The sequence below is a fragment of the Phalangium opilio genome, unplaced genomic scaffold (assembly GCF_054372755.1).
Source record: "Phalangium opilio isolate 3A_F unplaced genomic scaffold, DU_Popi_V2 ptg000070l_1, whole genome shotgun sequence".
Lineage (NCBI taxonomy): Eukaryota > Metazoa > Arthropoda > Arachnida > Opiliones > Phalangiidae > Phalangium > Phalangium opilio.
Window position 1 is genome coordinate 1986531 of NW_028324182.1, and position 14991 is coordinate 2001521.

Below are 14991 nucleotides of genomic sequence, written 5' to 3' on the forward strand. Positions count from 1 at the left end.
GACATCGATAAGCCCGATAAGATTTTTAGTTTCGATATGTTTGGTATAGATATTGTTTACCCCGTGAAAATATTTGGATATCGGTTCTGGTTTACCCCTGCCATGTGGAAATATATCGATAAACAGTTCTTGTTTCCGTTATCGGTTCTTGTTTACCCCAGCCACGTGGAAAGATATCGATAAACAGTTCTAGTTTCGGTTCTTGTTTACCCCCGCCACGTGGAAGGATATCTTATCGATAAACAGTTCTAGTTTCGGTTCTAGTTTACTATCTGGAAATTTTCCTACCACGTGGAAACATATCTTATCGATAAAAGATTCCATATTTCTTATCGGTTCTTGTTTATCGCCGGCAACGTGTCTATTCACGTATCTAGATATTTCAAACCACCACCACATGTAAACCAGTCTTAACATTTTAATTCTCCTCCGGAATGGTTTTAAATGGTAAGTTGAATTTATTTTATAGGTGAAATAATGCATATCTGCTACCATACTGTAAACAGAGATCCAAGGCTTAATATTTAGCTTATAACTTTATTATTTACAAATAGTTCTTACCAAGTTTTTATTATTCATATGTTTCGTTTCGGAGACAAGCAACACCCCCTTAAATAAATGCTTAATTTAACGTGGTTTATTTAAAATCTATATTAGTTAATTGGCTTCATCCCAAGTTCGACTAGAATCTCTTAAACAAACATTTTGGACAGACAGCCGGAATTCCGATCACATTTCCGCTTTGGCGCGAGATTTGAAAATATCGACTTAGGGATCAAGTGTAGAGATTTAAATAGAGTATTCGCAGTGCGATAGGGTTAGAATAGGTTAGGTTCGGTTTGGTTTTATACCCGAGATTAAAATTACCCACGCAAAGGCTTAACAATTTCAAATTTCGTGTCAAAGTTTTGAAGAAAGTGTTTTGAATTTCCAGTTTTTCTAAAATATTTAAATAAATATAATTAATATTAATTATTTTCTTCGACAACTATTTAAGTTAGCATGCGTTGCACCCTGTTAAGTCAATACAATTATTATTAACGGTATACATTAATTAATATTAAGGTTTTAATCAGAATGTATGCCGTCTGTCACCATTCCCAAAATATCTTAGTATATAAGACGTTCACTTTCTAATATATTATAACTGTGGTTTATCTACCTAATCTTTGATTGCTTGCCTTATCAGCAAATGATTGAAGCCCGGGATTTTGAATATCGCAATGGACTTTGATTGAAGTCAGATAAGACTTAACATTTTCAAAATTCCAGCCCAAATAAAAACAAAATGGCGCCGAGAAGAAACGATGACGTCAGAGATAAAATGGCGCCGAGAAAAAAAAATGGCGCCCAGAGAAAAACAAAATGGCGCCGAGAAGGAGCGATGACGTCAGAGAAAAAACAAGATGGCGCCCAGAAAAAAATGGCGCCGAGAAAAAACAAGATGGCGCTCAGAAAAAAAAAATGGCGTCCAGAAAAAAAAAATGGCGTCGATCGATACCATTGATACCATCGATACCATTGAATACCACTGAGTTAGAACATACACTTTCTACCTACTAATGAGATGTATTCTCTTAAGCTCAACTTTAATTTTCCGGTGTAAGAAGTAACTCTTTGATATGTCTCTTTAGGACTAAATTATCTTTCCGATCACTAAAGCTTACCACGCACTAGTCCCTTTTGCCAGCGCCCGTCCTATGATCTTTTGAGCTTCTTTACTGGTGTACTTACTTCTAAGCTAAATGGTTTAATTAGTGCCAGGGCTCTTGGCAATTCAAGCGGAGCGCGCAAAACGAAGGTGGCTTTGTCATTGACATCTGGATGGACAAAATCCGACTTCTTGGTAAGCTGTTCTGAAGCGTCATGCTAAAGTTTACTTCCTAAAGAGAGTGATATTAAATTATGGACGTAGAGGGTAATTTTCTCTTTAAATCAAGACAAGTTTCGTTAAAATTGGATAAGATTTCACCAAGAGAGAAATTTTTGAAATAATTTAAAAAAACAGGTTGGAAAAAATTTACTGTGATATTCCTAATGCCCGGGAATTATTTTCTCTCCCCTTCTTTGAAGAGGTTGGCACACGCGAGTTGCATGCTTTAATTTAAAGTTTAAAATTAGTCTAAAGCATGTAATATAAGGCTTAAGCCTAACGTTTTATAATGCAAAATCGTGAAATTATTGAAAGATCATTATTGTATTTACACAGACTAAGTAATAGTAAGTTTAAAATTTTACGACATAAATGATACTTGCCCTTTAAAGAGAGAATGATTAGGTTTAGGTTTGATAAATTGATAACTTAATTGAAGGAAAATAACATAATATATGCGTACATGGATAAAAGAAATTTATATTTAATGTCTATGGCACTTTTATGGATACGTGGGAAGAAGGTGAACTTTAATTTGCAGGGGTCACATTTAAGCCTACCAGACCTGAGCTCATCTATTTTATGATGGCACTTACAACGGTACGAAAGATAGAAATGGTTAAAATATGTGGTCAAGCCAATTCCAATTTTAATTACCAACAAGGTTTTTAATTTGTCAAGTTTTTAAAACTATTTTTCTATGAACTAAATACCGTAATATAACCTCAGATAGTATGGAATAACTATACAGAAAGGTTAAATTATATTAAGAAAAGGTTTTTTTTGTGAAATATAACTTTACATTAAAAATGTAATATGTCAGCGACAGTGACAACTTTTAAATAGCAAATAAAAGGTTTGGGGTTTGTGTGAAAATGAGATGTGTAAAAGTCATCATTACTTTTCTTTGAAGCATTCCTACGACTCCGAACCATTTGCCTCGTTTCTTGAATCCGAAACTTCGTTCTTTCGACAATACCAACTCGTAACTATATCCATTAAAAAGACTAGTAAGAAACGCGGAGCTCTTTAACCGGATTATTATTTCAGGCAAAAAGAATTAACAATAAAGTGAAACAATAATAGGAGTAGCACCAGGAGTTCATAATAACCCCCCTTCGGGGGGAAGTACGAAACTGGTTAAAAACCAGTAACAACAAAGTTTCGCCGTAAAGCTCAGCAGATTCCCAAAGAAATAGTTACCCCAATTTTTAGCGCCCACACGCATTATCTCCCACACTTCCGGTTTAGCACTATTTATATCTAGTGATTTTGGGAGTGAAAATGGCTCGCGTCTACGTCTGTCGGCGCGGTGGAAATTAAGCCTTGGCTAAGAAGTTGACTTTTCGATGGTTTCTAGTTTGCTACAAAACATTTAAACGATAGTCATTAATGTTTTGTCGTGATATGTGTTATCGTTTTGGACAAATTTATTCGCAGTATCTTTAATATAAGAATTCCATCGTGTTTCTACGTCCACCATAGTCGCCATTTTTCTGAACGACGGAGAATGGAGATCCCAGCCAACGGAAATTTTGGAACGAAAACCAAGGAGCATAGATACCACTACAATCTACTGTAATGTTGTATATCCATCAACAGGCTAATCTTTTCTATGTGCAAGGACAAAATCTTGTTGTTCGCGATTTTTACCATTAGCTCTATGGCCAGTTTCGTACTTTCTCCCGAAGGGGGGTTATTATGAACTCCTGGTAGCACTAATATTTTCCGTCGTATACTAGCGCGATTTACAGGACAAATCGAATTATATTTAACAGGTTTCCATATGAAATCTGTCATTTCTACAAGGCAAAAATATTATGTTCTACTCTTGCATTTCTTTCAGTAAGATTATTGCTTTTAAAAGAAATCTAAATATTTAAGTCATAAATGCGTATTTTCGACCCTTCAAACATTTTTTAATCTAAAGGATATCCTCCCTTTGAACCGAATTACCAATGGACATATCCCATTAAAGGCCGACTTCAAGCGAAAAGGGTTCTAGTGAACTGAAAACCGAGTATCGAGACTAACAATGGAGCGATCGTGCCGATTTTCGAATCCCCGCTGGTACAAAAGTTTGAAGGGTTCTAGCTAACTGAAAGCCGGGTATCCTCCCAATGGACCGAATTCCCAATGAACCGAAATCCCATTCAACCGAAATACCCCAAACTAGATAAGAAACTAGCGGAACGGCGGGTTTTCGAACCACTGGGATTTGCGTAAGATAAGGAGATCCCATCGATTCGAATGCAGCGGGGTGACGTTGATTTAGGACAGGTTAGGTTAGGTTAGTAATATTTTATAAATCATTTAACAATGCTACGCCTTTTCCAAAATATTGATGTTTATCTTCATTGACTTCTCAAATAATATGCCTTTTCCAAAACATTACTGTTATGTTAGGTTAGGTTAGGTTAGGTTTGTAATATTTTATAAATCATTTAACAATGCTACGCCCTTTCCAGAATATTGATGTTTAGCTTCATTGACTTCTCAAATAATATGCCTTTTCCAAAACATTACTGTTATGTTAGGTTAGGTTAGGTTAGGTTAGGTTTGTAATATTTTATAAATCATTTAACAATGCTACGCCCTTTCCAGAATATTGATATTGACTTTAGAGTAACATTAAAGAAAATGTTACGGTTTACGGCTTATTTTAGCTTTCCCTTAAATTAACATAAGCCTTTAAAACCGATTCCACGGTTAACTCATTGCTACTTCGTTTTTATCGGAGATAACTAGGCAGTGTACACTAACGTTAAGTGCAGCCATTCATGGCTATCTCCACTTTTCGTAAACCGCCCAAGGTTCGGGATTTCGGTCCAATGGGACCTCCCTTCTTTGGTTTCGGTTGAATGGGATTTCGGTCCAATGGGAGGGAATCCCCTGCTATGCGGTTCTAGAGAACTGAATATAAACAATAGAAATCCTTTTAAATTTTTTCCGCCCGAATTTTTGCCTCCCTCTGAAGGCAATTCTCTATTGAGTATCTTCAGTTCGCTCGAACTGCATTGCACGGCGTTCAGTTAGCTAGAACCTTTCCAACTTTTGCCCCAGCAGGGATTCGAAAATCGGCACGGTCGCTCCATTGTTAGTCTCGATGCCCGGTTTTCAGTTCGCTCGAACCCTTAACGCTTGAAGTCGGCCTTTAAGCCGAATTACATTGGACAGAATCCAATTTAGCTCAATTCCCATTGGACGGAAATCCCATTCAGTCGAAATGTGCCAAAGTATATTTTCAAAATTTATGAAGTGACGTATTTTAAATCGAGGGGATTTATGTAGTAATCCCTTCGATTTGATAAGAATTTTAACGTGGTTCACCGGACTAGGCTAGAGTAATTTAGGTTACGTTAGGCATCGCTCCATTAAAGGATTTTATTGTCAGACTTATGGTTATTACGTTACTTATCGCACCTGAAATTGAAGTAATTTGATATGGTTCTGACACAATCCATAGAATATCCAAACGCGCTAATGACTTGTCCATTCCTAACTTCCATTTGCATTTGAGGAAAGATTTCTTCAACTCCGACTTTAACTCTATGACCAACACTTCTGATTTTCGAAATATCGTACATTTCAAAGTTTTAGCTAATATGCTATGGATAAAGATTACTTAGTACCGTTGCGGAAAGTTTTCGAAAATAAATATGCAAAGTCGCTAAACGGAGTTTTATAAGGTTTCTGGCATGGTCGGTTTATGAATAATTAAAAAGGAAAAAATGGAATGATCTCCTAACAAACCGATCGAAGCAATAAAAGAACTTCATGAATAAATATTAAAGATTTAGTTAGTTGCGTGTCAATTTATTTTTAACTTTTGATTAGTAAAATTTAGCTCGAATTGAATATAATAAAAGCTTTCGATCTAATATTCTTATCCTACGTGTTGATAAACATAAATTTTTGGTTAAAATAATGATTTCATGACACCAAGAATCAAAAATGACACCCTTGGGAGGTCGCCCTGTTGCTCTATTATTGGTTTCACATGTCACACATTACGCAGCAATTTAAATCGTGATCAAATGGACTCTAAAGAGGACTAGCAAATAAGTAATTTTTGCGACCTAATGCAACGTGAAATGATGGCTTCATCTAGTAATATTTTCACGTTTTCCAGTATTTAAGCTTCTAAAGCCTTATGGCAATCGAAACGCTACATAAACAACTACACAGTAAAAAAATAAGGTACTTTGAAGGTACCAAAAAATACCTCGGAGAATTTCCTAGTACCTTTATTGGTATTCTACGATCTTTATTTTTCAAGGGGTACTAAGAAATCTCTATTGTGGTACTTTTTGAAAATGGGAGTATTTATTGAGCCTTTATAGAGGCTCTGCGTGACAGGTGGTACGGAAAAACGCCTTTCAGAGAATTGGAACCAAACGAGTGGGGCAGGGGGATCTTAGAGGGATGTAACCAAAGGGGTTATACACTAAAGGGGAAAACATTTTTGGGGGTAAGAATTTATTTTATAAGCTTCGGCGTTTGTAGTACGTGTTAACCTGTGCAAAGAAGATACACGCGTATATTTTCTTTGACCTGTGGCCACCAATCCCGCCATTTCCTACTTGTAGTACGCGTGCTTTAGGTATTACAGCGCCATTTTCTTACTGAAGTAAAAATTTGCTTGGTCGTCCGATTTTAAGGATCAATCATCCAAGGAACTAAGGTATGTCAATTAATTTAATTATTCAATTTGTTGAGACTTAACTATGGCCCAAAACCCACACACAGATATAAAACTGTATCATTCATTTGTTAGGCTTGTTTTAATTAGAACCTAGTGTGAAGGCTTACTGTACGATTTTAAGCGTCCAAGTATCTGCATTTTTTTTTCTCTAATTAATGGCTAAAATCTAATAACTCTCTCGCGGTTTGTATATAAGCCCATTTCGGCTTGGGGAACTTTTCCCCAAGTCTTCATAATAATAATAATAATTAACAGCGCAAGTGATTGAGTTTGCAATTTTACTGTAGGGGAAATTTTGAGTAGAATTTATTATTGTATTTTTAGTAGTATCTAATCTTGGAAAGGGTAAAATTGCTCATATTTCACATGTTAATTTTAACCCTTCCCAATGTTGCATACTACTATAGTGAGGGTCCTCCATTGGGGGGGGGGGGTGGAACACAATCATGACCAGTTTTTCCTCCCTCTGTACGAGGGCGAGGCTTTAGGCACACAATAAGCGCCATTCTCTTGAGGAAAGTTTAGGATGATTTGGAATTTTCAGCCCCCCACCTGAAATATTTTTCTTTTTACTATGTGTTCGTGGGGGCTTTGAACCCTGAACACCTGTGCTGAAGAAATTGGCAAGCCATAGGTTCAGTTACTGGCCACATGCACTGCCTTTTCGGCTATATATAACAATGCAGAGTTTTCGCTAAAGGGGGTACAGTTCATTCCCCCCTCAGTTCATCCCCCCAACTCTCCGTTTGACCATTCCATGCCTCTCTTAAAACATTTTTAACGCTTTACAGGTTGAAATAATCCTATACCATCAACAAAACGTGGAAAGGGAAAGAGCGGAACAAGGCAAATAAGTGTGCTGTTAAAAAAGGAAATGGTAATGTCTATAATCAATGATTTCATATGACATCTCAATGCTGAGATTTCATTTGTGTTGTGTTTTCTTAATTACCATGATAATTAAAGTTATAAGATTGAAGAGAGATATTCATAAGGGTAGTTATATTTAAAGGGTTAGTGTCACCAAAAATCAAAAATTTTAAAATTAAACCATTGTAACAAAGAATATACAGTTTATAATTCCATTCTGATTTTCTAAGTCTTCTTCAAAACCCCGTTTTCAAAGCCTACTTTCTGAATTTTTTCCAACTATTTTATCAGTTTAAGATTACGGTACCCCTGGTGATAGAGAGCGCGCTTAGTTTATCAGCGGCTTTAGCGCTAAACCAATAATTAGGCTTAGCATTTGCAAGGAGAAATGACCAAAATACTTCACTCGCTTTTCTAACAAACGGTACCCTTCGTGACGTCACCAGGGGTACAAATACATTTCTTTGTTTTCAAGTATGTTCAAAGGTGCGTTTTCTTTTTCTTTTTACCAGGAAGGGACTTCCTGTTATTACAAAAAGAATAAATTAATTTGAATAGTTTCACTTGGGATATAAGCTTATTATAACCCAATAGGGTGTTTCCGCGAGAGTAAAAAGGGGGCGAAAACCGGTTTTCAGGGGATGTCAACATGGCGTCCTAACGTGGCCAGAGCGGGTAGCCGGCAAGGGGAGAGGAAAGGGGGAAGGTAACTTGAAGTCACGCGCAAAGACCCTATATATGTTTAGAAACCAAAACTAGCCATTTTTCTAAAAAGGTGTCACTAACCCTTTAATATCTGTCTCGTTAATCTTAATACATAAATTTTGTTGGTATTTTCCAATAAATATTTCGACTTTGGTTGTCCAGATACGAAAATGTATCGTTGCTCAATATGCGATACCAAAAGAACATCTTTGAACAAGCTTCTGGCTCATTATCGGAACTTGCACATGCACGATTCTAATTTTAAAATACGATGCAATTTGGGAAACTGTGTTTTATCTTACACAAATTATAATTCATATAAAAGTCACGTTCAGCGAAAGCACCAAAATGATATAAGGGAAAAATTTCTAGTTATTGATGCGAATAGTGGAGTTAATTTAGATAATAGTTTAGTTAATGACAATGATGGTGAAATGCAAACAGAGGGTGATTTAGATAATCAAAATGAAACACAAAATTCGGAAAATGACTTAATTAATTTTAGGAAAAATTTGGCTCTGACAATTTTAAAAATTAGGGAAAAACATTTACTGCCACGATCAGTAGCGAATAGTATAGCAAATGATATTGGTATAATCGTGGAAAATGTTAAAGATATGTGCAGCAATTATGAAGCTAATGAAATTCCGGACCCAGAAACTTTAACCGATATAATACGAAGTGATTATAAATTAAATGCCTTTTGCAAGCAAGAACTAGACTTACTTGCCCCCACGGAATATATTTTGGGAGAACACGAAAGAAATGGAAAAACTTTCAAAGATACATTTCAATATGTAAATATTTTAGATTTACTAAAGCGACTTCTCTCTTTCGACGATATATGGGACGAGTTTCAAAGGTACAATGAAACTGGTAATGAGGGTGCAGGTGACAAGCTAACTGATATCAAGGATGGAGAATTTATTTTAAATCATCATTTGTTTAAAAACGATAGTTCAGCGGTTCGATTGCACGCCTATAGTGATGAATTGGAGGTGTCTAACCCACTGGGTGCTAAGCGGGGCAAACATAAAATAAGCGTATTTTATTTCTTCATTGGAAACCTCCCACCGAGATTTAGAAGCAAACTGAAAAATATTTATGTAACCATTATTGTCCGAGACAAATTGGTCCGTCAGTATGGATATGCGCCCATTCTTGATCCCTTCATTCAGGATTTAATTACTCTTCAGACCAAGGGTATATATATCAAGGAAAAAAATACTGTAGTTAAGGGTGCTTTAGCCACAATATCTGGGGACAATCTGTCATCCCACCTCTTAGCTGGGTTCAATAAAGGTTTTTCTGGTTTACGAATATGCCGCCAGTGCCTGGCAACTAAAAAAACTGCGTCTGAGCAGTTTTTGGAGAGTGGCCATACTTTACGGACTGAAACAGGGCACTTATATCATCTTGCAGCTATCGCGGAAAACCCTGACAACTGTAAAATCTATGGTGTGCAAGAGAGATCACCTTTCCTTGACATTTCTGAATTTAAAGTAACTGAAATGTTTCCCCCAGATATAATGCACGACCTATACGAAGGCGTGATACCTCTGGTTTTAAAAGTTGTTTTCGCTGGGCTGATTGGCGAGGATGTATTTGCTCTAGATGACATAAATAATATTTTAAAAAACTTCCGTTATGGCTGCCAAGATACTCGCAATAAACCTGGTACCTTCACACAGGGCATGATTTTAAATGATGCAAATTTAATTGGGTCCGCTTCTCAGAAAGCTTGTTAATTTTATCTTTTTCCATTTCTGTTTGGGGAACATGTTCCCGAACAGAATGCCTATTGGAAATTGTACCTAAATCTAAGGCAAATAGTTGACATTCTAGTGGCCCCAGTGATTGAGAGATATTGGCTGCCTATGGCCAGTGACTTAATTGAGCAGTTTTACCAAAAATTAAACGAACTTGCCCCAACAAAGTTTACCCCCAAAGTCCACTATTTAGTTCACTATCCTCGGTTAACCTTAAAGTATGGCCCATTAAGAAGACTATCCTGCATTAGGTTTGAAGCAAAGCACCAAAACCTCAAGATAATGGCAAGTAGAGGGAAAAATTTTACAAATATCGCGAAAACTTTAGCGGTACGTCATCAGTATGCCCAATGTTACGATTTAAGTGGGAAAAATGGAATTGAAAATGAATATCTTGAAAAATGTGTAAAACCAGTGTTGTTTTCAAGCTTACCATACGACTTAAAGGGTGAAATTAGAAAATGCTCTTATTTAAATGTCGAAAGAGAGAAAATGATCGTCTTTAAAGCTAATGAAATTAAATTAAAATCAGTGGCATATAAAATGAAAACATTTTTGACAACTGCCTTAGTACATGGCGAAAATATACCAGTTTTTATGAAAATTGCACGTATTTTGAAAATAAATGATGTGTGGGTAATATGTGGGAAAATCTTCACTGCTATTTCATATTCAAGACATTTCAATGCTTATGAAGTGCAAGATTCAAAGCTCTGGAAAGTCATTAAACCTGGAGACGAAATTGACTTCACCATAATGAACTCATACCTTGTTAATTCCAAACTGTTTATCAGCTTGAAATACAGTATTTGTCAGTAATACTCGTACCAATGTTATAAACGTAAATAATTAGCAGCAAGCATTATTATATAGTCCTTGTTTTAATGTATTTTTATTTGGTTATAAGGCTACTCGCAGTTATTGCGTAACATACGATGACCGTACGAAAGAAGTAACCATTGACGAACCATTCACCATCGATAATCTATCGACTAAGATTAAAAAATCCTTTAAAATTATGGATTTCAAAGGAATCCAAGTACTTTCGACAAAATGGAAGAAGTTTATTGACATCGAGAGTGATGATGAAGATAGTCCACCGGACGGCTCCGAGCTCAATATTCTTGGCGAGAAGAAAGAAGCTAAAACCAACCCCATTGCAGCTCCATTAGCAGTGCCTTCAACATCAACGTGAGCAACCAATCAAAAATTAAATTTGCATCATTGGAATATAATTCAAATATCCAAATAATTTACAGAGCAAATTTATCAGCGCCAATAATATTTGAAGAAGATGAAACTGTGTGTGAGAGCGAAAAAAGAATTCCTCTTGGATACAAAGTTCCCGCTTTACCCCATAACATAATGGAACTAATCAAAGAAAAAAACAGCCTTGTGTTTCACACAAGTAATTCATCAACAATTGTCAGACTTCTCTTTGAGGATATGACAAGATACACAATGTAGGTGTAAATCAAAGGAGAAATGAAATGAATATGAAATAGTCCAAAAAACGTTTTGCTGAGTTAAAATTGAATATTTTATTATAGGTATCCAACTCACGATGAGTATGTGAGAGTGTGCACTGCTCTCGTTAAACAACACCGATTTTTGGTCTGCAGGTGTAAGCTGGGCCCTGAATACGTAAGTACTTATCCTGAACACCATTAATAAAATATATTTTGGTGGCAAACGAAACTAGTATTTATTAATATTCAAAATAGTCTACCTGGCTCTCATCGTTAAAGTCAAAATTCAAAAGGAATAGAAAACCTTTGACGCACCTACGATGTGTTCAAGAGGCAAAAAAAAAACATACGAACAACAAAAGAAAACCTGTGGATAAAGATGAAGTGCCTATTCCCAAAAAGAAAAAAATTAACCGAATTGAACTAGCTGTATGCGTAATTATCTTTTACAATTGGTTTATCTAAACTAATCATCTTTTTCAGGATGACTTTTTGGAGGATCCAACCTCGATAGAGGCACATATCAAGGTGATATGCAGTGAGGCCAAAAAAACCAAGCCAAACGAGGCCATTTTGGACGAAAAAATGTTAAGAACCCTCCATTATCGGCAAAAATGCAACGAAACAAATTCTGTTCCGGAAACCTTGGAAAGCTTTCCAAATTTAAATTGTGGGAAAGAGGTTTGTGTTAACAAATTAAATTTAAAGTAGAACGTAGCCTTACTCCAAAATTTTTCCAGATTTTAAAAGATTTCGCCAGAATTTTGAAGGGGGATATTAATCCAGAGAAAAAGATTTTGGCATACCTGCAACCCCTTGTTCCCAGAATTTTAGCACTAACTAAAAGTTCTGCCCTTTGCAAGAAATTAAATGACCAGATGGAGGCTCGAAAAGATTATATAAATGACGCTGAAATATTAGGTAACGTTTTTTTATCGTTTACTATATATACCCATAATTAACTAATGTTTAATATCGTTTTAGAAATGGAGCTAAGCGCATGCTTAGTGCTATTGCCGCTCTTATTCAAAGAAAACCCGGACCTTCTTTTCACTTTCAACTATGTAAGACTTTACAGTAATAAATCCCTGGTTCATAAGACTCGCAGTTACGTTTCCTTTCCCCTGTTATGCAGCCAGCATTGTCTGAAATCTTAAATCCGATATTTTATGATTTCCCGAACCAGGGCCTAGGAATTTCGTACATAGGCTAACTAATCTTTAATATTTATTGTTACAGAATAGCGAAAAACATGAAAACGCAGTTCTTAGCATAGAAGAAGATGGATTTTTATCACAGCCAATTAAACTGATGATCGAAACTGTTGCAATAAAAGCAACAAGCACTGTAAATGGACTATGCTTACTGATGGCTTCATACTATGTGTTTGGGGTTCAGTATCCAGCTGAGCTGGTTAATACGTTGGAGTTTCTCCAAAAGATTGTTTTCTGCATAGAGCCTGGGTCAAAGAAAATATCTAATGCCGTTAAAAATGTTCTCAACAAGCTATTGTAGTAGTTATTTTAATAAAAAAAATACTTCGGGGAAAATCTGTGAATTAGTTATAATTTGTAGTATATTTTCGGAATTATTTTTAATTCCCTGTGTTGTTCCACAAAATTGCTCCGGTACGGGTAGTATTTTATCATTAGTTTTGGTCTAAAACGTGCTTACTCAGGCCGTATTTCAGTCCTCAAAGGGTCTCAAAAAGGTCTTCATTTGAGGGGTATTTTATAGTTCATACAAGGTATTTTTCAATCATCTTATTGTGGATTTATTTCCATCTTCAAAGAGTACTGTGAAGTACCTCAAGGGGTGTAAAACCGTCCTTCGTTTGGGAGGTATTTTCTAGTTCTTTAAAGGTATTTTTCAATCATCTAAAAGTGCCTTAAACGTGCTTGTCGTGGTTTTATTTCATTCTTCAAAGAGTACTATGAAGTACCTCAAGGGGTGTGAAACAGTCCTTCGTTTGGGAGGTATTTTCTAGTTCTTTAAAGGTATTTTTCAATCATCTAAAAGTGCCTTAAACGTGCTTGTTGTGGTTTTATTTCATTCTTCAAAGAGTACTATGAAGTACCTCAAGGGGTGTGAAACAGTCCTTCGTTTGGGAGGTATTTTCTAGTTCTTTAAAGGTATTTTTCAATCATCTAAAAGTGCCTTAAACGTGCTTGTTGTGGTTTTATTTCACTCTTCAAAGAGTACTATGAAGTACCTCAAGGGGTGTTAAACAGTCCTTCGTTTGGGAGGTATTTTCTAGTTCTTTAAAGGTATTTTTCAATCATCTAAAAGTGCCTTAAACGTGCTTATTGTGGTTTTATTTCATTCTTCAAAGAGTACTATGAAGTACCTCAAGGGTTGTTAAACAGTCCTACGTTTGGGAGGTATTTTTTAGTTCTTTACAAGGTACTTTTCAATCATCTAAAAGTGCCTTAAACGTGCTTATTGTGGTTTTATTTCAATCTTCAAAGGGTGCTATGAAGTACCTTAAGGTATCAAAAAGTTCTTCATTTCGAAGGTATTTTTTGAGAACCTTATTGAGAAGGTATTTTTCGATACCTTTTTTGGGGCTCCTATGGATGCAAAGCAAAATACCTCTTAAGGTCTGGAAAAGACACATTTTTTTTACTGTGTAGATAGTCCAGCCCATAATTAAGCCACATCATTTACGCTCTCTCGCTGTTCCTGCTTCAATAAATTTACTGCTAGTGAAATATCTCCTAGAAATACGGGGAGGGTATGATATTTCTTTGGGTGCGAGGCAGCGTGATTATTCCAAATATTCTATATTGATCCTTCAACACGTACTTCCTTCAAATAATTGATTTCATGATCAAATGTTTTCGGAAAATGGAATTGTTCTTGATATAGCGTAGATATGTAATTCTTTCAATTTATCGATAACAAGAAAATCAGTTGATTGACTAAGGATTAAATTTTAAAAAATAATTAAAGGAAAAATGCAATACCTGAATTTCAGTCAATTGATTAACCTCACTCATATCGTTGGTTTTTTCAGCCTTGGTTGAACTTTGACTTTTTTTTTATAATTTCTGTATGTTTTTGTTGACATTCCTGGTATCACTGTTCCGGTAAAGTGACTAGTCACATCGATACAATGCAGCTAAAAAGATACCGATAGACCTATGGGCATAGTCGTCAAAGAACGAGTCAAAACAATACTCGCCCGCTCGGAGTCAGGGCCAGAAATAAGCACAGGACACTGGACATTGTCCAATAAAACTATAAAATGTTACAAAATTTTTTTTAAAGTACTAAGGGGGTCACTGGACTGGGTTTGGATAACTTGACTATGGAGATGCGACACTATTTTTTCTACACTTTAGTGGACAATGTCCTATAAATTTCCAGTCATACAGGACACTGGACGCATGTCTTATAACAAATTTTTCTTATTTCCGGCCCTGCTCGGAGTCTTGATTTATCTACAGCTCACTCAGATCATCATGGACCGCACCTATATTGGAGGACGCCAGGGTTAGTAATCAGCGCGCTCGCAGCACTCCTACTATCTTTGCAACCCTCTCGCAACAAGTGTCTGTAGGCGAGTTAGTGTAGTATCGGGCTGTCGTTTGGAATGTC

The 14991-nt window shown here is 36.1% G+C and overlaps 1 protein-coding gene across 1 annotated transcript; it reads left to right on the forward strand.

The window, feature by feature from the left end:
- Positions 1-8824: 8824 nt before the first annotated feature.
- Positions 8825-12353, forward strand: LOC149661032 (sterile alpha motif domain-containing protein 3-like). The gene is made up of 8 exons (XM_089843613.1): positions 8825-8950; positions 10600-10763; positions 10830-11113; positions 11182-11385; positions 11473-11566; positions 11647-11820; positions 11875-12072; positions 12132-12353. The coding sequence occupies exons 3-8, from the start codon at positions 10941-10943 to the stop codon at positions 12351-12353; spliced, it is 1065 nt and encodes a 354-aa protein (XP_089699739.1). The 5' UTR covers positions 8825-8950; positions 10600-10763; positions 10830-10940.
- The last annotated feature ends 2638 nt before the right edge of the window (positions 12354-14991 follow it).